Source organism: Carettochelys insculpta, chromosome 9 (genome assembly GCF_033958435.1).
Source record: "Carettochelys insculpta isolate YL-2023 chromosome 9, ASM3395843v1, whole genome shotgun sequence".
Taxonomy (NCBI): domain Eukaryota; kingdom Metazoa; phylum Chordata; order Testudines; family Carettochelyidae; genus Carettochelys; species Carettochelys insculpta.
Genome location: NC_134145.1, coordinates 15,551,054 through 15,574,158, shown reverse-complemented (window position 1 = coordinate 15,574,158; position 23,105 = coordinate 15,551,054). Strand labels below are relative to the sequence as shown.

Genomic DNA, 23,105 nt, shown 5'->3' with positions numbered 1-23,105 from the left:
TAAGCAAATATAGAAGGTTTTGTAAATAAGTGTGGTTCAGTCAGTCATGAATTCATCTTCCTGTCTCCATGCTTTCATCTGAAAATAATGAAGATTCATTTTCACTCCACAAAAAAAACCCACTGTTTCCTGGCATTTTATAGTACAGATTGAGCCTCTCTAGTTTGGCACCCTCTGGACTTGATGTGTGCCCAACGGCCAAAGCATGGGAGGTCAATATTGTTTATCAGCATTGCCAACACTTCCACTGCTCACTGGGTTCTTAGAAAACATTTAGGGCCAAATTACAGCTAAACAACAGCACAGAACACAGAGCCAGGACTGGGGGCGGGAAACAAACTTTATAGGACCACAGGAAACTGGGCCACACCCATGAGTTGTGGACACCCAGCTAACTAAAATCATGTCGGACCACAGATGTTGCTGAATGAGAGACTGCCAGACTAGAGAGTTTAAACCTGTACACTATCAACATTCTCTCTAAATATCACGGGTCAACAAATAGCATCTATATATTTGACTACCATTCACTTCTTGAAATTGTAGTTTACCTGGCTTGGCTGGTTATTGGGTATTGCAGGTTTCTATTGAGGAGTGCATATATAATTTATCATGGATAAACTGACTGTTTTCTGTTATTGATTATGAATAATGTATGCAAGAGCAGCACTCTTTTGATGTATTATTTAATTACCCTTTTTGCAAACTGAAAAGAAATGAGACTTAAAATTAACTTAATCAGTTATTAAACGTGCCTTTTGAATGCTTCACCTAAGCTTCTGATACCGCACGACCTCATTTCCCATGAGAAGACTTTCAATTATTTTCTGTATCTACATGGCTCATAAACCAGACATCTCTACACTGAAAGTGTAGGTTCAAGTAAAGCAAGGAGGTGAAGATGGTGAGAAAGTATTATCAGAAGGAGTAAGCATCAGACAAGAGGAAGAAGAGGACAGACAGTCAGTGGAAAGCTTCCAATTTGGAACTCCTAAAAACCAGCTTTTTTACTGCCACTGTATTGAAAAACCAAATGCAAACCAAAAAAGGACAACGTTTTAGCAACAGATATTTAAACAATGTAAGGGTGGCAAGAAGATGGGAGTGAGACATGGTGGGGAGATCATTGTATGCCTTCTCCCTCTACTGCAATAGCATGCAGACTTGTAAAAGAATGAAGGTCTGGTAGATATTACATCACAACCCAGTTTAACTCTGGCAAACACATGGTTAACCAAAGCTCAGTTTTATCCCTGGCGTTTTTAAAGTCAGTTGGTCAGTGTAGATGATCTTCAAGCCTAAAGCTAGGATTGGATTTCTAAATAGCTTTGATTTCAAGAAGTGACAGTGAATCACAGGGTCAATGCACCTTCTTCTTCATGCAGGTGAAGGTCTCAGATGGCTGATACTACCTTAAGATAAATACACACACAATGCAGTTCTCTTGTGAGCATGGCCCTTGACTACTAGGTGTGGCTTTTACACACAACAGGCGTTAGCTGCTTCAGAAACACCCAGATTAATTTCACAGCCCACAGAAACATGCTGTACCTCAAATTACAGCACACATTCCTGTCTCAAAAGGCATACAACTAATTGAGGCCCCATGAAAATACCTGGTAGGAGATAAACTGACTGCTGCAGCCACATGGAATTCTGTTGAATTCACAAGGGCTCTGCATAGCAGGAGCACTCAAGGAACTGGGGCTGATTTCTGACAGAACAATGAAAGAGAAACAAAACCACAGGAAGGGGTTGAGGTGGGAAGGGGTAAGATTGCAGCAAGAGATAAATGCTTTCATTCAATTGCCTTTTTTCCCCCCCTCACAGAGGTGTATTTCCCTAGAAACACTTTCCCCACAATTCTCTCACATTCTATTCCTTCTTCATATCATTTAAAGTAAAAATGCTGTTGCTGTAAAAGCTGAAAGCAAGGTTTTGCTAAGAGCGTTAGTTTAAACTTTCACTGTCTACTAAATCTGAAAAGTGAGACATAAGAAAGCTCCCAGATTTCATTTTGAACAGGAAGAGAAAATTTAAGTTGGCATAATATAAACTAAAATAATACTTATTGTTCCAGCATGAAAAAGGAAAAATGTAATCATGACTGTCAGATACAGAAGGAACAAATACCCCCAAAAATAAAAAAATGAAAATAAATCTATAGACAAACAGTTCCAAGACAATGGTTTAAAACCAGCGAACTTTTTCGTGAATTAAGGTGTTTGCCTGGTCTCCAAGGGAAAGTCTGTTCAGCCTACTTCTGTGCATGACACCAAATGACTAAGCAGACCCTCCCTACTTTCAGCTGATGCAGGTTCATGGGAACACAACAGTATATTAAATCTTTCCTCTTCACTTCCAGTGTCTTTAGCAGCATGACACAGCCTACCAGGAGAGAGATCGGCCCCCACAGTCTCCTTTGAAGAATTCACTCTTATACTTGTTCCTGCTGACTCAAAGACTACAAAGAAGTGCTCCAGGCTTTCAGGGAAGAGTCACCAAAGAGTACCTCTTTGTAGCGTGCCAACTTTATCCCATTTCTAGTTGTTGCAGCTTTTGGATGGACTGAAATTGTAGGAAGCCTAAGAAACATCAGCACTTCTGAAGCTCCACTCACAGTAAATTCTGGGGATTCTGACAGTGTTGAACACTTGAGCATCCTGTGATTCAGGCCTGTAGAATGGTTTTGAAATCGCAGCTTATTGTAACTTACTTGGGGGGGAAACACATGTAAATGGAATCATCCATTTTGAGAAAACTGGGTTTCACTCACTACTTTTTGTCACATGAAAACCTCAGGGTCTTAAGATTCTCGGGTTTTTTGGTTTTGTGAGCAGATAGCTAAATCCCACTGACTGGAATCAGAGATGCTTGCAATGAAGGAATGTGCTCCACTTCCATCCACCTTCAAGGAAGGCCCTCAGTGTGAGCTGTGGTTTTTCGCTTCCATACTCTTGGAATGGGTGGGAAAGCGGCAACACCAGTGGAATGGCATCTCCCAGGAGCACCCGTTAATAATAGTTCAATTCATCCAACCCAGAATGGAAACTCTGTCTCCAGAGGAAAAGGTGAGGTCACCCACCAGCAGAGAAGCCTGAGATAGCTCAACTTCTGAACAATTCTCCTGTGGAATGAGAGGGTCAGAGAGGTGATGCGATCATGAAGCAGTGTGAAGACAAAGGGGCCCTGCACAGACAGGCTTGTTCTCTAGTAAATCTTGGGGTGGCAGGGGGGAATCTCTAGGGCTGTACTCCTTCCCTCTGTGTGGATGGAAAGCACAAGAACAGAACTTCTCCTCCCACAAAGAGAAGAATGAAGAGGAAACCCTGCAAATACAAACTGATAGTGTCCTTGCCCCTTTGTTTCTGTGTGTATGTGGAAGAGGGGAGGCATATGGTTCTCCATCTTTTTTCAGCATTACCATCTCTCCCCTATGGTTCTTTCATTATGGTACCACGGCTGGTACTGATGTGAACCGTGTACTACTTCCTGTGTCCACAAGAACACTGCACATGCAAAGGGCTGCCTTGTCAAACAAGAGCACATAACCTGCACCCAATGAACATAGGCAATAGCAAACAACTGCAAACAGATTATGACATGCCTGCTCATGCAAGTATTCATTTGGGTATACACATATGTATATTGCTTCCCCGTTGTCTGATAACAGGATCCCATGGTAACATAAGGAGCATTTTTCTGTCCAGTATCAAGAAATGGCTAGGTTGGCTTCCCAGCAGAGGAAAAAAAAATCAGTGGTGCAGAGTCTGGGTATATTCAGTGCAGTGTGACCATATCTCCCTGTCCCAAATATGGGACAGAGAGATATGGGGGAATGAGCAGGTCCTCCAAGCCCCGGGGAGCCAGGAAGGAGGCTGGCCCTCCCCGGAGTACTGGGGAAGCAGCAGGTGCCCACACTCCCCCTGCTTCCCTGAGGCTCAGGGACATGGGGGGGGACAGCTCAAATATGGGACAATGAATCCCAAATATGGGACAGTCCCACCCAATATGGGACAGTGGTCACCCTAACTCAGTGTAATTTGCTTTATTTACAGATATAGGCCAGTTCTGAAACCAGGTGCTCAAACAGCAGAGCAACATCTTCTTTCAGGAATCTCAGCCCAACACCACAGACCAGTTTCCACGGAGCAACTCAGCCTCAAGAACTAAATCTAATCAGAGAGCACAGAAGAAAACAGATTTTTCTGATGCCACCTCTGCATAACCCAAAAGAGCAACACGGCATTTCTTTCCAAGAAACAAAACTTGGTTGCACCTAAAACAAACTTAGAAGACTCTGTTCAACACATCACCCAGAGAGACATGCAACAACAATACTTCTGCATATGGAAGCAGATGCTCGCAAAATCAGTGACACATAATCCACCTAAATTTTCACGTTCAATAAACCAGTAGAAGTTCTCGATTACTCACTTGATTGTGTGATGGGGCACAACTTGTGCTTTGTCTACATGAGTCCAGAAAAGTACACTAGAAGGGTGTGATTTGTAAAATATTCTTCCAGCACTGCACTGTATCTGTCCTATGGGGAGACTGCTCGTGCACATTAAAAGGGCATGTTTGTGCAAACTGTGTACCTTTGAGAGGGCACCTGGATGTGACCTGTAGAATGTAGCACATTCTCAAGCATTATAAATCACAACCCTGTGGTGTACTTTGCCACACCGGTGCAGGCAAGTCCTCAGGTGCCTATGTTTGAAAATTTGGCTCCAAGTTTTATTAACAGCTTCAGTCACTGGTGGTACAGGCTCTTGTGCATATGCCCAAAGCTGTATTTATTCTCAGTCTATTAGCAAGTAGTGCAAATGAAATAACTTTGGATGAGATGTGACTTTTACAAAAACAACTTCCCTACTTTGCTCTTCTGTGGATCCTTCTATTCTAGAATCTCAGGGGTGGGGGGGAACAAAGCAATGTGCCAAAGTGTCCCAGGCTATGCATCAAAGCACAGAGCTTAAAAACATGGAAAAGCTCTGCAGCTGAGCACCCCTATGCCAAACAAGGGCTCCAGTGTGCCAGACTTGGTACTAAAACACAAAGGCATAGCCCCAAAGCGATGAGCCCAAGCACTGCAGTGCTTAAAAACAGGAAGGGAATGGCAAAAAAAAAAAAAAAAAAAAAAAAAAAAAGCCTGAGCATCAATTCAAAATCTGACAATTTAAACTGTCCAAGAATCAGCTGGAGAACACAGTAAAAAATGACAGAAAGTGATTGCAGAGCCAGACTGATGCAGTGCTGAAATCATGGAAGACTGGGAGCTCTTTTGCTGATGACAGCCATGAAGGAATTGGGTGGAGCATTTGGAGGACAGTATTTACATATGCAAAAGCATAATAACTCACACCACACCCTAAAATCTAAGAGATGAACAAATTCTGCCATTCTCTGTGTAGGCTGGAGCAATGCAGGATGATCCCTTCAAAGAAGTATTACTCGCCTATTTACAGATGAGAAAACAGAGGGGGAGAGAGGGTAAGTAACCATCCAGAGAAAGCCTGAAGTAAAGTCAAGAATAAAACTAAATTCTCTGGGTTTCCCAGTCACATGTTTTACAATAAGACTCCACTCCTTTCACAATATCCTATGTAGATTTTGAAATTGGTATTATGTAACAATAATCTTTATAAACATCTTAATTTCAGGATTTAAAGCCTATGGTTACAATCTGCAAAAAATGTTACACACAAAAGATGCTGGTCTTTATTTCCTGGACCCAGTCACCTGACATGGACACAAATTACAGAAGATTAATAGCTCTGTTACATATCATGGTTCAGTATTCCTTCAATAGAGTAGTTACTGTTAAATTAACCTTCTCTATGCATTCTTCTCCACCCCATCCCCACCCCACAGTGGTGTATTTTATCCCAGAAGTCAGCTTTCTTCAAAAATCTGATTTTCAGTGAAATCTTATGCTATCCTGCAGCTGGGCTGAATGGCAGTCACGTGACTTGTGCAAGGCCCAGATTTTCAAAGGCACTTAAGCTCCTAGTAGGATTTTCAAAAGCTCCTAAGCAGGTTATGCACCTCAAACTAAAATCAATCAGCCTGAGGAATCTAACCTATACAGGTGCTTTTGAAAATCCTGTTAAGTACATATGTGCTGCTAATCACTATTGAATATCTGATTACAAGTTCCTATTTCTAGCTGGTTCTGAAAATATTGGGAAATAGGATTTCATAATCTTTCAGCAGGTTAAAAGGACTACATCTCAGAGCATTAAGTCTGGTTTGAATGTAAGTCTAGTAAAATTAGTATGTGGCTCCATCACAGATGAAAAGGTAATAAACTTCTATTTATAAGATACCAGTGAATGAGGTCTACATCAAAACACACGAGTTAATACACCAAATAACAAAACTATTCTTCACTACCTACAACATTTTCTTCTCTGAGACAAATGCATGATCCTTTAGGGGTAGGAGATGGTGGGGGAAGGTTAGGCATAAATTAGTATAATACAATATACAATTATTGGGTCCCTTCAATGACGCTGAAATTGGAGATGGTGGTGAAAATTTATCAGGCTTCCCTGCCCACCTCAGCCCCCAATAAATTGTACAATTGAATTCCTAAATTTTCATGCTAATGTCTTTTTAAGTTTTGTAATCTCACAGAAAGATGCTCATCATGCAATCTCACCAGAGCAGATAAGGGATAGTGCCTGTGGGGCTTTTCATTTGAAGCTGTTTTAGACTGTTTGTTTACAAGTAGTCACATTAATGGGGTCAAGAAACTTTGGAGCAACTCTAAGTATGATTCTCTACCTTCAAGAATATGACTAGTAAATTCTAGAAATGCAAGTGACCACAAGAGACTACTGTGTGGATTCCCTGAAAAGTCAAACTGCTCTGAGTAATGTAAAAGGTCACAAGCTGTTACTTTCACAGTAGAAATCTCCATTTCACGTGAGAAAGTTTCAGGGGAGATCCTAAAAGCCAACAGAGAAGGGTCCCTTATCAACAGAGTGACATATCAAACTAGAGTGAAACTAAAAGCAGTGTTATTACATGAAACCACAAGCAACAATATAGATACATTAAATGTCCCGCCCTTTAAACACATATTTTATTATAAGCACTAGTTCAGAACAAAGTAAATAAATATTCTCGTGCAATTTCCACAAAATCGTTTTGGTGTCCTGAAAGCTAAGGGGGCTTAAACACAAAACAACCTGTTTTATATTCCTGTCATAACTATCGAGCTACAGTTTCCTCTCAACGAACTTAATATTGTTCTCATCAGAGATTAGAAAAACATATTGTGTTTGCGTATTCAACATTCAGTAACAACAATCTGTTTCTGTAAACAATAAATGCTCAGTTAATTTTCCTCTGAGTTTTTGCTTTGTTTGACAAGAAAATGATTATTACAGTTTAGTGCTGGTAAGATTTTGAGCAACTGCATGAAGGTATCTAAATAAAGTGCCAGTATCTCCCTTTTGGTGGGAATGCACAGGCATTAAAATAAACGGAGGTACATTGGCTGAATTGTGCACTGGTAAAAATAGGAAATTTGAGCAGGACATTATATTTATTTTACTTATTTATTTAAGAAGAATTTCATCAGGTCCCATTTCTTGTGTCATCCTTATTGCTATCTAGCTTTGATGACAATCTCCAGAGCTCCTGAATTTCCAAGCATACTTTCTCCTACTGTCTACATCCCTGCTTGGGTCAAACAAATTTTATGACGTGCATGTAAGAAAGGCCCTACTTAACTTGTGATACCATGGAAATTGCAGTTACCTCAATAGTAGGCTTCCATTGCAAGTCTGACAGCAAGAGCCCCACTCTCAGCGCCAGGCTGCTGACAGTGGAAAAACATGGGGAATGTATTGCAAATAATAAGGTCCATTATTACTAATTTTCCATGGCTTGTCCACAACTCAGCTGCAATTTTTCTGACAATTATCCTACAGTTCAAGTTGGGCTTTACCTCTGTGTGAGAGAGAAGATGAATGAGGTAATATATATTTTTAGACCAACATCTGGGGGGTGGAGGGTGAGACTTTCTCCAATGGAATTTGGTCCAGTAAAAGATGTTACCTCACTCACCTGTGTCTCACACCCTACGACCAACACAACTACAACACTGCCAACTATATGCATGCATGATCCTCTGGACAGACTTCCATTTGATGAAGTCAGTGGGAACTGAGGTTGTTCAGCACCTTGCAGGATTAGGTCCTGTAGAAGGAGCACAAATGCAGACAGAGTTGCAATCTACAAGACAGTCTTATTTTTGGAGGGTTGCAGGTCTATAGACCAGCAGATGATTGTAGCAGTGTGGCAAAGTGTCAACAGAGGGGCAGCTAGCTCCAAGCACTGATGAAGGACTTAAATAACTGAAATAAAAGAAAGTGAGAGGTGAGGTCATCCCAGCTGCTTTATCCAACCTTCTCCCCATCCAAACAATGCAAGCGGGCTGGGTGCTTAGCCTGAACACAAAGGATAGCTCAGGGGGCTGTGCTGCCATTGCAAGGAATTTGTTTCTGCCTCGGTAACCCAATTCCTAGAAGTGCGCTGCTCAGGACCAGAACTTTGAGAAAGACGGTTACAAAAATGGGAAGGCCAGGGAAGAATTTCTCCCCAGCGCATATCACATGGACCCCAGAATGGCTTTTTCTTTTACTCTGAACCATCCATTAAGATCTACTGGACATAGAACACAAGATCAATTCCATTCAGTTGCAAAGGAATGGGTAGGTCAGCAGCGGAATTCATCTCCTTCTCCCATGCTTCTTTTAATACTCCTTATTTCCACTTCCTCAGGCAGCCACAGGGAAAGCCAGTATTTAACCCTGAGACCAGGGATCATCAACCTTTCCAAGGCAGAGTGCTGAAATTTGACTGATTGAGCTCTGCCTATGGTCCAAGTACTGGTGATACTTTTAAAAGTCACTAAGAGTCCTACTTACAATAACTTCATTAATAAATAAATTAAGATGCAGAGCTTTACTGTTTAGAGGGTGGCTGATAGTATTGGCTGGTCTTTTGTTAATCCACAGGCAGCATGGATTTGAGCAAGCACGTGGCTGCATGGGGGAGGAGAGGTGGGTTGAGCTCCAACCTTGCGTGCCAATGAAAATCAGCTTGTGTGCCATGTTTGGCACCCTTGCCGGGGGCTGCTGACCACTGCCTTAGATCTTAATGTGGGACTAAATTCAATAACTTCAATAGTTTTTGTTTCTTTGCTTGTTCGTTTAAAAGTTAATTTAGATAAACCATGTGGGAGTGACCATACATTCCTGATCACTTCAGGCAAGTTTCTGATATCATTACTCAAGCTAAATAGGATTTTACTCCTTGGATAGCCCCATTCAAATCAAGATAACTGCACAAGGAGTGAAATAATAGACAACGTGAGAAATGGGGTAAGAATAAGAATCTGGCTCAAAATAACACTTATATTCCAACTAGATATGGGGTGTGTAAAAGCATTTTATCTGTACGCAATGCTTTCAAGGGAAGCACTGACTTCCATCCCACAGTTTCTTATAAATACCTGGACCAGATTCTGTCTCCCTGCTTCTCACGGAGTTGCACACAACTCCAGCAGTTGTCCCACTGAAGCCAATGGGACCAGGTGCACAGCAATGTGTTTCTCTGAGAAAAACTGATTCCAATTCCCTATCTAGCTCACTTGTGAACACCCTGTTTTAAAGACAAGAAAAAATGTAAACATTATATTTGAAATTTAAGATTTTAGCTCTTCTAAGTTCTCATATTTCTATTGCTCGGTGTTATGCGATTTCCATCACTGCAACCATGCCCTTTTTATCAAAGGTCACTTTAATATTTGAAACACGTATGTTTAGTTACTTAAAATGGTAAATTGTTCTGCACTGTCCTTGAAATGCACCATATAAATATTGTATTAAAGCCATAGCTTACAAGTCATAAATAATTTATTTAAAAATTATTCTTCCACAAGACCATCAGCTGCTGAGGTGTTCAATTTTCTGGCCGTACGTTATTTACAGCACATGTTCTTTTAGCTTAGTAATGATCTGCTAAAACCTACAGCTGGCTAGAGTTATCCAACTTGAATTTTTCCTAAAAATTTCAAAATGCTAAATGCTCAAATCTGTTAACAGGGTTTATACCATAGAATAAATGTTTTAATGAGCAGTCGAGATGCTGAAAGCTATATGGGGAGGCTTTCCTAGAGGCCTGAAAATTACTTCAAGCATCCATTTGTGACTATTGGAAAGATTTACAGATTGCTTTGCTGATATCAAGTCATTCCTAAATTATTTCTATTTCATGTTACTACACTGAAACTGCTGTAGAAACTTGTTCAAAGTGCCAGACATTTAAAAAAAATCGAGAGGAAATTTCAGATGATTAACTTTGATGAATGGGCATATTTTAATTCATGTACCATAATATTCTTGTTAATGACATGTCTGCTTAGGACATCCATTAAAAGTCCATTAACCTAAAAGAGAAAGTCTAATAAAGTTACCCTGGAAATTTTCTGGTAAATTAACATTATGGATTTTTAATGAATATTTGCTGGAGGGATTCTTACAAGGCTAACATTCAGATTAAACTTAGGCCCCACAAAGACACTAACAAGCACAAAAAGTTCATTATCAAAAGCTTTCATCAGCATGGTTGGTGCAGGTCACAAGAGTAGCTAAAGCCATTATCATTATCTTCATCAGCACAATGGCTGATGTCCCAGTGTCAGAAGCTGACTGAATAAATTCAAGTGCTAAAGGTTCACATTTTCTTCTGTGACTGCTGTAGAAATTGCTTAATTTTGGGGTGGCCATTTTGAAACCATTTGGATCTGACTTTCTGGAGTATGGCTAACCAACAACTCCAGGAGAAGTTGATGGGAAACACTGGTAATCATCACATTTAAAAAAACCAACCCGGACTGACGGTATGTCTCTCAAGATCAGAATATGAAACCGTGACACACTTAAAAATTAATGAACAGGCTTGAACATTTTGACCTGAGTGATTTTGTTAAAGTCAAAAGGAAACTTGGCATCAGTGCTGGAGTTTATAGGAGTGACCCATTTCTGTGCATATGAGTCTCCTCAGCTCCCCCAGGACCCATCCAAGTACCTCAGTAAATGATCTCAAACAACAGTGCTGACTGGCTGTGAAGATGCCATGCTTTTAAGAATATCTTTTCCAAAATGATTCTTCCAGTGATAATAATTCTGTGTCACAAGGTTTCCACCACTATATTTCAAGACATCCACTTGGGAGATATACTAAGGGGAAGCTAATCATACAGGTTTTTCTCCATTCGTCTCTAGTTGCAGTAAGGACTCTATCAAAACAAAAATGCAGTCGTAGCATTTTAAAGACTAACAAAATAATTTCTTAGGTGATGAGCTTTTGTGGCACAGACCCACTTCTTCAGATCAAATATAGTGGTGAAAACCTTCAGATCTGAAGAAGTGGGTCTGTCCCACGAAAGCTCATCACTTAAGTCTTTAATGTGCTACAACACTGCTTTTTTGTTTTGATAGGACTGATACTTATTTATTGGTTTTGTCAGCAGAAGAGTAATACAAGATACAGATTTAATTTTAAATAATTCCACTTACCTATTTTTTCATACTTATCTGCCACCAAATCTTCTAAGCCAATCACCTTCCAGAAACTATCATCCCAGCCTTTGTCTGGAGAATATGTCCACTTGCACACCAGTGGACAGAGAGACCTAAGGAGAACAGACGTAAACCCAGATTCAGGACACTTATTATCCTAGTTCATTAGCTCACGAAACTTAAGTTGTAAGCAGAGAGTAACACGGCAGCTGACTGGCTCCATAGAGCTTTGGGCCAAAATTTCCAAAAGTGTCTATTGATTTGGGTGCCCAATTTGAGACCTTGAAAAAGACATTATAAAGGCATTCCCCTAACCATCAGGACCTCTGTGCATGGCCAACCTTCTGCATACACCAGTCAAGCGAATAGATCATGCACATCGACCATATGACAAAAGAACAGTGTAGCCTGAACACCATATATGTACAGCAGGGAGTTTAGGGGAGTTCCCAGTAAATGGACGAGGACTTGTACCAGGACTGAATCTGGATCATAAAGTTTTATGGCCCTATGTGCAAAGCAAGACTGAGTCAAACTATTAATGCTCCTGTATAGAGTGTATTCAAGAGAGTCAGTGCCACTGGCTCTGTATTTCATCAGAACTTGATGACAGTTCAGTGACATACTAAAATAACATAAGCTGTGATGCAGCCCAGTGCAATGTTTAGTTCCTATTTCAATCAACATTGATGATCAAACTGAGCTTTAGTGTGCTGGTACAGTATCATACAGTATAGAGTGCACGGTACAGAGGATACAGTACAGAGATACAACCGAGAATTGAGTATCAGAGGAGTAGCCATGTTAGCCTGTATCTGCAAAAACAATGAGATGCCCTGTAATACCTTATAGCCTAACAGATTTATCGGAGCATAAGTTTTCAGGGGCAAAGACCAGCTTCTTCAGATGCCTGATGGACTCACGATGCATCTGACGAAGTGGATCTTTGCCCACGAAAGCTAATGCTCTAATAAATCTATTAGTCTACATGGAGGAATTAACTATCTACAGTAAAATATAGACTCCCATCTCCTCTAACTTTCGTTATAGCAAAAAAAGTGAGTAACAAAGAGTGACAAGATGCCATGCAACAAATATACTGTTTTCTTACCAAAAATTAAAGCATTTTAAGAGAGAATTTTTAATTGTGCTCTATAAAGTTAGCTAACTCAAAAGGTGTTAATAATTCTTAGTGCTATTGGGAAAGTCAATTACCTGTAGACTCAGAGGAACCATTGTGGTGCTACAGGAAAGCTGGTTATGCCAAGTCTTGATGAAATGTTACATGCTTGCTGTGACTGGTTTCAAGGTTGTGACTGGCTGCATACTTGGTCATTACGGCTGTTTTACATCTTTTTTGAATTACATATTACTAGTATTTTAGCTTAGCTTTGCTTCTGTTACCAGATTACTTTATTCAGATGCTCTGATTTAAAGAAATGTTAAAAATACAAGTGTTTCTTTGCTATATTATACAACTTATTCATGGCATTTTGTGCTGTACCCCCTTGCAAATAATACTGTGTTGTAAATGTTCCAACTCTCTCTCCTTGCCACCTGAAAACTTCTTCTAGTCCTAACGATGGTAATTAAACAAAAGCTATACACACATACCACAAAAAGGTAAACAATGCTTGTTATGAATGTGTAGCGCATCACCTAGGAGCCATTAGCATGGATCAGGGTCCCACGGCTCTGTGACTGTTCAGTGCCAGCACAAAGAAACAGTCCCTAACCCCAAAAGCTTAAACTCTAAGAATAAAACTAGAAACAGCTATAGAGTAGCACCAATATGTTTAATATTCATTCATCCTCAAGTATCCAAATGTCACAAACCTCAATATATATAAATAGCACCAATAAAATGCATGGGAGTCTGAACTGGAAGCCAGGAGTCAATTGACTACTAATCATACCTTACACAACAGTGCACAAGTAATTAGTGGGAAGATTTTAGCTTAGGATACCAAGTCAAAACATAACTCTCATGAAAACTAGCACAGGATCTTAATTGTTCATGAAGAATATAGAGCAGGGGTCACCAACCCCCAACATTCACACCAAGAGTGGCACGTAAGCCAGTTTTCACCAGCACGTGAGGTGGGAGCTCAGTCCCACCCCTCCTCCCCCATGCAGCCTGGAGCTTGCTCAGAGCCATGCAGCCAGTGAATTAACAGAAGACCACCAACCACCACCTAAAAGGTAAAGCACTGCATCCTAATTTACTTATTAATGAAGCTGTTGTAAGTAGGATTATTAGTGACTTTAAAAAGTATCACCAGCACTCGGACCATATATAGAGGTCAAAAAGGTAAAGTTTCAGCACTCTGAAAGGTTGTTGACCCCTGGTACATAGAACCTCCTACCTCACAGTTTCGTTCTCAAAAGAACCCCTGCTCCCTCCACAGTAAGCTATGTGGTGTTTAGCCTGAGCCAATCCCACTGTTCATAATTCCTAAAATAAATGTAGTCATTTCAAACCTCAAAGTCAGACTTAACCATAATCTCTGGCAATTTAACAGGTTCCTACGTTGTACTAGGATCAAATGAAGTACAACTGGGAGTTCTTCTCTTCTCAAAAAACATTCATGGAAACAAATACTGAGGCTACTTTTTACTCAGCTCTAAACACAAATCAAATTCTAATTTTCACATGCTGCTATAATATACATTTTTCTCTTTTGCTGCAAAACTATGTGCTACGCAGTCCAAATACGTTTTTTTATGCAGAGAGCCAAAGTATATTAGAAGAGGAACACATTACATTTCATTCTATTTCTCTGGCATTCCCACAATGCTTCTTATAATTGGATGCCTTAATGCTTATTTACAAAACTAATCTGTAAAAACAAACAAAACAAAAAACATGGTACATCACCCTAATTTTAGTGACATTTCCCATATGTATGGTTTCCACTCTATTTTTGTACAACAGTTTGCAACAAACAAATGACATGACATGTAGTAGCCATCTGGAGAAAATAAAATGGGAATGACTAGTTAGTTGCATACTCAAACATTCAGAGACACAGATCACTTTGGGGCTAAATTTTCACAGCTTTCCACAAACTACCTGAAGTACAAGTTAATTCAAACAGGGGTAAGCCTGTACACAGAAGTTTTGAATCAGCCCTCTTCTACTGTTAAAATATGGATCAATCACGTACTGTTCGCTCTGATTTGAAAACAAACATAACCCAAAATGGAAAGTATGTGACATGTAACTACAGCTATGATGATGATATTGATGGAGAGACTAAGATCACAAATAGAAGAACAACTAGCAGACGAGCAAGGTGGGGGGCATTCAGGAAAGATACAAGTACCATACAGCAGATACTGGCACTAAGATTGAGAGTGGAGAAAGCTCAATGAATGAACAAGAACATACACACTTGCTTCACTGATTTTCAGAAAGCAGTTGACAGTACATATCAGAAAGTGACTTGGGCAGCGTTGGAGTCATACGGAGTGGATAGCAGACTGATACGATTCTTGAAGGATATCAATGACAATGTGCAGGCAGCAGTGAGAACATGGGGAGAGGTGGGAAAATGGTTTTGAATGAGTAGAGGTATGAGACAAGGAGATCCCATATCGCTGAGTATCTTCATCACGCATCTGGAGAGAGCGATGGACAAGATCAAAGAAGAGGTAGAAGGGGTATCTGTGCATGAGATAAAAATTAACAACTTGAGGTTTGTGGATGATATAGTTATCACTGAGGAAGATATGGAGAAGCTAGCAAAAATGGTGCAGGTGCTAAACAAGGAAGGGAAGTGGTACAGACAGATTATGAACATCAATAGAACAAAAACAATAGTATTTGGAGATAAGGAAATAAGGAGGAAGGTCAGTGTAGATGAGATTGAACTAGAGAATGTAGAGAAGTTCACATACCTGGGCAGCAACATAAAACATATGATCTCGACTGTAAGAAGGAAATAGCAACTAGAATAGCAAAAGCAAGAGTGACTTTGAAGGCAATGGATAGGATCTGGAAAAGCAAAGGGATTAGCTTAAGAACGAAGCTGAGTGTCTTGAAAACGTATATTCAGCAGCATGTTGTACAGATTGAGACACTGGCTATAATGAAAGATTCGAAGAGAAGAATATTGGAGTTCGAGAGGAGTTGTTATAGAAAGATCTTGAGAATAGGATAGATGCAGATCACCAGCGAAGAACTATATAGGAAGATAGTACCAAAAGAGAACCTACTGCAAAAGGTTATACAACGGAAGTTACAGCTATTTGGGCATATTTGCAGAATGAATGACGAACGCAAAATCAAGACCTTCGTATTCAGCATAATGGATGGTTCACATAGGAGAGGCAGACCCCACAGAGAATGGGGAGATGATATAGTCAACTGTGCAGAGCTAGTCTACAGAAACTAAGCCACTCCACACTGGACAGGGAAAGATGGAAGAAAATAGCGAGAGAGGCATCAGACACGAACAGGCACTGAGCCCATGGTTGTCACTGATGATGCTGAACTACAGCTATGATACAATTAGCATGAGAAACTTCAATTTTCAGGGGTTTAAAAGAAGACATTAAATTTAATTTAGGGTCCTTGATGCAAGTCGACAAACTGTATAAGTAAATCCTTAGCATAGGAGCAAAGTGAAAAAAAGCCAAATATCTTCTGCCAAATTAAGTAAAAGACTTTCACCATTTTAGGAAGATTTTACATAAAAGTAAACAAAAACAATGTTGCAGGACCTTCTCCTTATACGGTAATTACCAAATCATACCAAATGATCATTGCAAATGACTAAGTATTTAACTAGTTCTCTGTGCTATTTCTTATTATGGCATTATTTTATTTAGGTGCTACTGTGACAAATGCCTTAGGGTTTATATGCTGCTGCTAATATACAAGGACCACTGCTTATCATGCTGACCAATATTGTTTTACTGTTGACTTTTATTCTTTCTTCAGTGTCTGTCCATTTGTTTTCTATTAGTATCGGACTGGAGGCTCTTTGGTGCAGCAACTGTTATTTTGTTTTATGTCTGTATAGCATCAAGCACAGCGGGGGTCCTGGTCTATACCTGTGGCTCATAAGCAGATCAGTAAGCACATAAATAATACTATAGGTTAGAGGGCTATGTAGTAGGGTTTTGAAATTTCTAGGAACCCAACGCAATTCTCCACGAAGTCTGTGTGTGCACTTTAACAGGAGTGTGTCAGGTGCCAGGTTTTCCCCAGGCCCTCAAGGATCCATTGCCACAGCTAGTGTTTCTTTTCAGGCCATTTTATTTTTCAAACATAAGCAGAAGCCACAGAAGAGTTCCTTAGCCCACCCTGTGCTCCAGAATCCAGGGGATTCTCCCGTTTGCCTTTTCTTCCCCTTTACTTCAGGGTCCACGGAAGGATTCATCTGTGCTCTTTAAGTAGAACATTGCCCCACAGAGGCCCTTTGGCCAGCAGCTCCCTACTGCTTTGGCCCCCAGGGGACTCCAGCAGTCACTCCCAGAAAAATTTACAGCTGCAAATGTTCCCTGAGCATCCCCCTACCCAAAGCCATGTCTACACTACCATTTATGTTCGCAAAATATAAGTCTCTCAGTGCTGTGAAAAAAACACCCATCCCTCTGAGTGATATAAGTTTTGCAGGCATGAGTAGTAGTGTGCACAGCACTATGAGATGGGAAGAGCTCCTCTTGCTGATGCAGCTACCACTGCTCACGGGTGTGGTTTTATTACGTCAACAAGACAGTTCTCTCCTGTTGGCATAGAGCAGCTACTTGAGAAATGATACAGCAGCGTAGCTGTATCAGTATAACTCTGCTGCTGTAAGCTCCCTACTTAGACATGACCTTATTGCCTGCCTGACTTGTTATAGGCCCAGTTGCTGTCCCACCCTCTGACACCCAGTTCTGACACCCTGCTTGCACAGAGTATCACCTTAACATGCCAGCTGTCCTGCTGAAATGACAGTGAGTAAGGGGAGGAGACTAAGCCCTATAGTTTATTTCGGCACAGTACTCTTCACATTCAGATTAATTGCAAGGTGGTAATGTGGGTTTAGCTCCTTATAGATACACATTGTTTTATTGGCAACCTAACATCTGCATAGTGTTCAGATATACAAGTTCAACCCCTCCAGTCCAAAACCTTCAGGAACTGACCAGAGAATCTGCTGAATCATGGGAGGTGAGTATTGTCTTGCAGCATTACCAACACTTCCACTGCTTATTGGGCTCTGAGAAGGCATTTAGCTCTAATTTACCCCAAATAACATAGAACACTGAAAGCCAGGACTAGTGTCTGTAAACAAACTTTACTGAACCGTGGGAAACTTGGCCACACCCACGATAAGCAGATGTCTGGATAACTAAAATCATGCTGGACTATGGATGTCGATGGAAGAGAGTGCCGGACTAGGGAGGTTTGGCCTGTAGTAGCGATGTATGTAATAAATACACATAACTGATATTTAATCAGTAGGTATGTATATATTGCAATATCCATTCGCTACACCACCACAGGGTAATGATGAATATGTATTAGCCATGAAAAACTAATATGTCTCCAAAGCCATATCAGGCCCTAAATTTCACCTTAGATACATACCATTTACCAATTTCATGTGCTTACTGGTAGGGCATAATTAACAATGCTAATACTTATTTACTTCTGCTAGGATTTTGATGGCATTATATTAAATGTACAATATAAGACTCTCTGTTCCCAAGAAACCAGATAACATGCTTAATTACAGTATTGTATTGCTTTCTCGTGTGGTCTCAGATTTTAAGTAAAGCATCACAGCAGTTTTGCTCAATCTTCAATGTGCTAACTTCAAAGGGCCACAGCTGTAGCGAAGTGTTTGCTCACAGGAAAGCTCAAAGCTTTGAAGGTGGATGCAAAAAGTCTACTTGTTGCTGAGAATCAGAGTTCTCTGGGGTTTAAAGTGCACCAGTCTACACTGGTTACCAATTCATCTCCAGGTAAACGTTCACAAGTTAACTGAAGCATAGAGTTTTAAACAGTTTGGGTCAGGGCAACCTGAGAATCTCTCTTCTAGATCATACCATAGCAGCTGTGGTCAACTGAGATGCCTGACCTAATAGTTTAAGAGGCAAGAGTCAACTCTGCCAATCTGTGGATATCCACTTTATAATCACAGACCATTTCTGCAGACCAAATACAGATAAAATGTTGCATCTGTGCAGGGCTCTATCAATAGGCTTCCTGGCACCAGTCTACAGCTTGAAACTTTCTTCACCACTGGATCTGGTAGCCTGAATGCAGGGCTTCTATGTTTTGCCTGGTGCTCTCAGGTGGGAGAAAAAAATGTTGAAAAGGAAGGTGAGGTGGGACATTCAGGAGAGTGTTTACAGTTCTGTACAATGGCCCTACATGTACGTTTTATGGGAAGAGAGGGGAGTTTAAATTATTTAGAACTTGGATCCCAGTCTTTGGACAGGCACATTTTAAATACATGAAACATAAATATACATACCAATTTGCATTGGGAGCACTCATAGAAACCCTTATCCAATGAATCCTCTGAGCGAGACACAGCACAATTCTCAAATTCCAAATGGTGACAGTGAAATGGAGTCAAACAAGCTTCACCTCAAAACCATCTGCCAGTTGACTCCTCCTGAAACCTGTGACCACTTTTCTGACTGAATAGGTAGAAGTATTACATTATTTGCCTTTAAAAGTAAGCCTTGTATTAACAGAAGACAGATTAACCACATGAATAAAGTAACCCCCTATTGTTCCCCAACCATCATCCAGGACCAATTAAGTTCAAACAAGCTCAGTTAGGATTCTGTAATGTAGTCAGCAGTCAATTTACAACTGCTTAGCCCAGCCTCCTGGAGTTCTGGTGTGGTTTCCCCAACCAGCACAGACTGTGTTTAGCCAGTGTGGGATAGCTCTGGTCATGAAACTTAATTCTCCTCAGGAATTTTCTAAACAAATGAAGTGAATTTTTTTTACTATCAATTCTGAACAAAAATTGCGTGTTTAAAGTTTGCCCAATGGGAGAAACCAAAGAACTAGCAAAATCAAATTATTTCCCATGGAAAATTTCTATTTCAATGAAACCACATTTTTCAACTAAAAAATACCACTTCTGAAAAGCTTCTGCAAGCACTAGTCTGGGATCTACAAAGCAATCCAGGATCCTGTCTGTGCCTCAAAACGTCCAGAGTGAAGCCCCTTTATAGTCACTATAAAGCAGACCAACCTGTGAGGGACCATGCCACATCTCTCTTCCCTTTCTTCTCTAGCTTTCTGAATCCTAGCACATCCCTAGTTTCTACGAAGACTAGAAATGGATGTGCCAAAATACTGCAAGAAATATTGCTATTATGCAATTACCAGCATGACCAGAAGCTGGAATATCTGGAAATCTGGCAGCATATCCTACTCAGAGACCCTCCAGTGCCAGTGTATAAGGTTGCAGACTTTTGGGGTGGTTACCCCCTGAAACCCATGGTATTAAGACCTAGGTCACTATTAACATTAAGCCACTGCCCATGTTACTAGGGTAAGATGGTTCCATACATTTTAAGGTCCACCTATTACTACTGTTTAACTCTCATGGGCTTATCCGCCAGAATAAAATCAGAGTGGGTCTCTCTGTAGATGCTTAGGGTCAGATCGTGGCAAATATGCTTGTGAGCATGTGTGGAAGATAAAACCACAAAAACATCCCTGTCCAGTATCTTCCTCCATGCAAAGTCCTGCCATGTTTGCAGTCTCTGTGGTCTGCAGAGACCACAGATTGCTTCCTGCTAACACCCTCACACAAAAAGGAGTGAAAGAAAATAGGTACATATCTCTCCACTCCACATCAGTCAACCGAACTGATCTGAGATGCATGCAAACATATGCTGCACTCAGTGAAAAGGTTTAGCTATGGACACATTCCTGCTGCATGAAACTGTTCTTTGGGAGCCACTTTGCTTCCTGGTGCTGCTTGTGGGGTAGTGCAGGGACATCTTATCCTATTAACAAGAGCGGCTCCTCTAAGGCACCAAGTACAGCCTCTGATGGACAGTGAACTAGAACTTGATCCCTCAGATCATCCAGAGTGGATTTCCAGAGCTAGAGGACTGGCAGGATCAGGCCTCTACTGTAGTTCACATTCATCCCCAGCTCTAGATGAAATGTTCATATTTTTGATTTGAGAGAAAACTAGTATGCATAAAAAATAACTAACTGTCAGCTTTAAATCCTGCCCCTCTCCCCCATGAAGCCAATGGAAGTTTTACCTCTGATTTTAATTTAACAAGGATCTATGCTACAATTGACAAAGCTGATGTATGTTCAACAAGCTCCCAAGGTCACAGTAAACATTTTAAATAAAGAAATACTGATCATTCAGCATCAACTCTGACAATTTGTGTAAGGGTGACCTTTGCGATTCCCTCAAGACTAGGTTCTATGCAGAGCCAAGCCATAAGCAGATACAAAGGGTTATGTTCTGGTGGATAAACCTCCACTTATGTAACTACAGCTGCACTCATTTACACCTGCTTAGGATTTCATCCACAGTTCAATTACTACACTAACTAGTGCAGGCTGCAATTAGATACCAAATAGGTAGCATGCAGTTGCACAAAATAGTTTTCTGTGGTTTGTACACCAGAGAGTTTCTTAAAGCCACAAATTATCAAGAACAAAGCAAGCTGTGTGAGTTTCTGAAAGCAAAAAGAAAACAGTGGAGCATGACTGCCAAAAATCAAAAGATGTTTTCCTATTAATTTTGCAAAACTTGAAGATTAAATAGATTAAATTAAATTAAAAATCCAGGTCTTAGGCTCTGATAGTTTGAAGTTCACCATGGTACATCATCTGTAGAAGTTATTAATATATTCCCTCCCCCCATTATGTGACCCAGAGTCTTCAGTGCTTTCTGCAAAAACAACATTGCTGCTGTAATACAGTCATAAAACTGACTTTTTTTTTTTAAACAAAAAATGTCCCAGACAGAACACTGAGATAGAGCACATGTATTCCCTCCAGCAATACTTAGTATTCAAAATTACTGGGTGTTGGTGTTGTGGAAGCCTGAAGAACAGCACAGGTTATCAGGAACAAAAAGAGAACAGTTGTATCCTTTATGGTAATGACAGTACATGTTAATTCATGACCTTTCTGAAATGAAGCCCAATTATTAGTTCTACACACATGAAGATTGTTTATACTTGTCACAGTAAAGCCTTTCCCCCACAATGCATATCATCCTCTTTGTGGGGAGCAAGAAAAAGGGGGACATTTGTCCTGAGGTGACACTTCTCAGACAGAAGGAAAGAAAATCTGGCTCCTAGTCATTTAGGCTTGAAACAGTATCAGAGTGCTATACAATTTAGGAGATGCTGCCCGTGTTGGACATTTGTTGAAAAGAAAGGAAAAGCTGTGGCTTAAGTTCACAGCACTGCAAGAAGAGCTGCACCTGTTGTCACTCTGTTACTACTCCAGCTCTGGGGCAGATTAGTTGTAAACCACAGGGCCAAACAAGGCTGGGTCCAATCCTTTCTACATCAGGCCATCTGAATGTTACTCATCTTACCTCTCAATGGCTCTTTAAGTGCACTGATACAAAGGAACATGGTAGTCTCTCTAAATAGTACCACTTCCATCCATTACACTGTATAAACCCAAAATTCCTAATATTTAAAACCTGTTATCTGGGGAGGGAGGTTTAGTTACCTTTCACCAAAAAAACAAACTCCCTGCTCGTCTAAACTCATATCTTAGCTCAAATGTGATTTTAACCTGAAATGGATTTTCTTTTCTTTTGACATACATAAATATACAAAACAAAAGAGACAGGTGGCGAAGACTGTTTGGCAAAAATAGCAGATTTCATTCCTGCTGCAGTCTGGAGCCCCAGTTCAAATCTTTTGTAGTTTTAAGGATTTAAACAAAGCCTAATGAAAGGCAGCAGAGAAATTGCTGCAGTCCATATTGGCACAGACAATATTTTCACAAACTCTCCTCTGCATCCTAGTTTTTATTTGCCAGATCTGTGTAACCTTTATATTTGCAGGAATGAAAAATCTTTCTAAGCTTTAGGTTTTAAAAAAGTCAACTGTAATAGCAAAGCAACATCAAAGGTTGGTCCGTAATTACAAGAATCCTTAGAAACTCTAGATGGCAAAAATGTAAATGTACTATGGATTTCTTTCTATTTGGATATGGTGATAAAGAGCTCTATTTCTGTTTATGCAGAAGTCAATGTGAATTTTGCAATAGATATCAACTCCAATAGGACTGGCCACAAGTCTCAAACTGTAGCAAATGAGCAGCTCCAGATTAAAGATGTGAGAATCTGGCAAAAGCTGCCCAGCCAACTAGCTCGCCGACCTGTACAGCTTGTAAGCTACAATTCAGATAAATAAAATTTAATGTAGGTTAATTAAATCTGAATAGACAATACAAAATAACACTCTTTACCATTCAGACCAATAGGTCTTTTTCTTTCTGTGTTCTGTTTTTCTCCGTCACATGCTGGCAAATAAAAACAT

The 23,105-nt window shown here is 40.3% G+C and overlaps 1 protein-coding gene across 13 annotated transcripts in view; it reads right to left on the bottom strand.

Moving 5' to 3' along the window:
• FGGY (FGGY carbohydrate kinase domain containing) overlaps positions 1-23,105 on the bottom strand; it is a 478,496-nt gene that overhangs the window by 109,632 nt on the left and 345,759 nt on the right. For all 13 annotated transcript variants that reach the window (XR_012646580.1, XR_012646582.1, XR_012646581.1 and 10 more), the window contains one exon: positions 11,601-11,716. Coding sequence is in view for 8 of the 13 variants with exons in the window: in XM_075002919.1 (XP_074859020.1) it covers positions 11,601-11,716 (116 nt within the window). In the remaining 5 variants the exon portion in view is untranslated. The remainder of the gene's footprint in view (positions 1-11,600; positions 11,717-23,105) is intronic.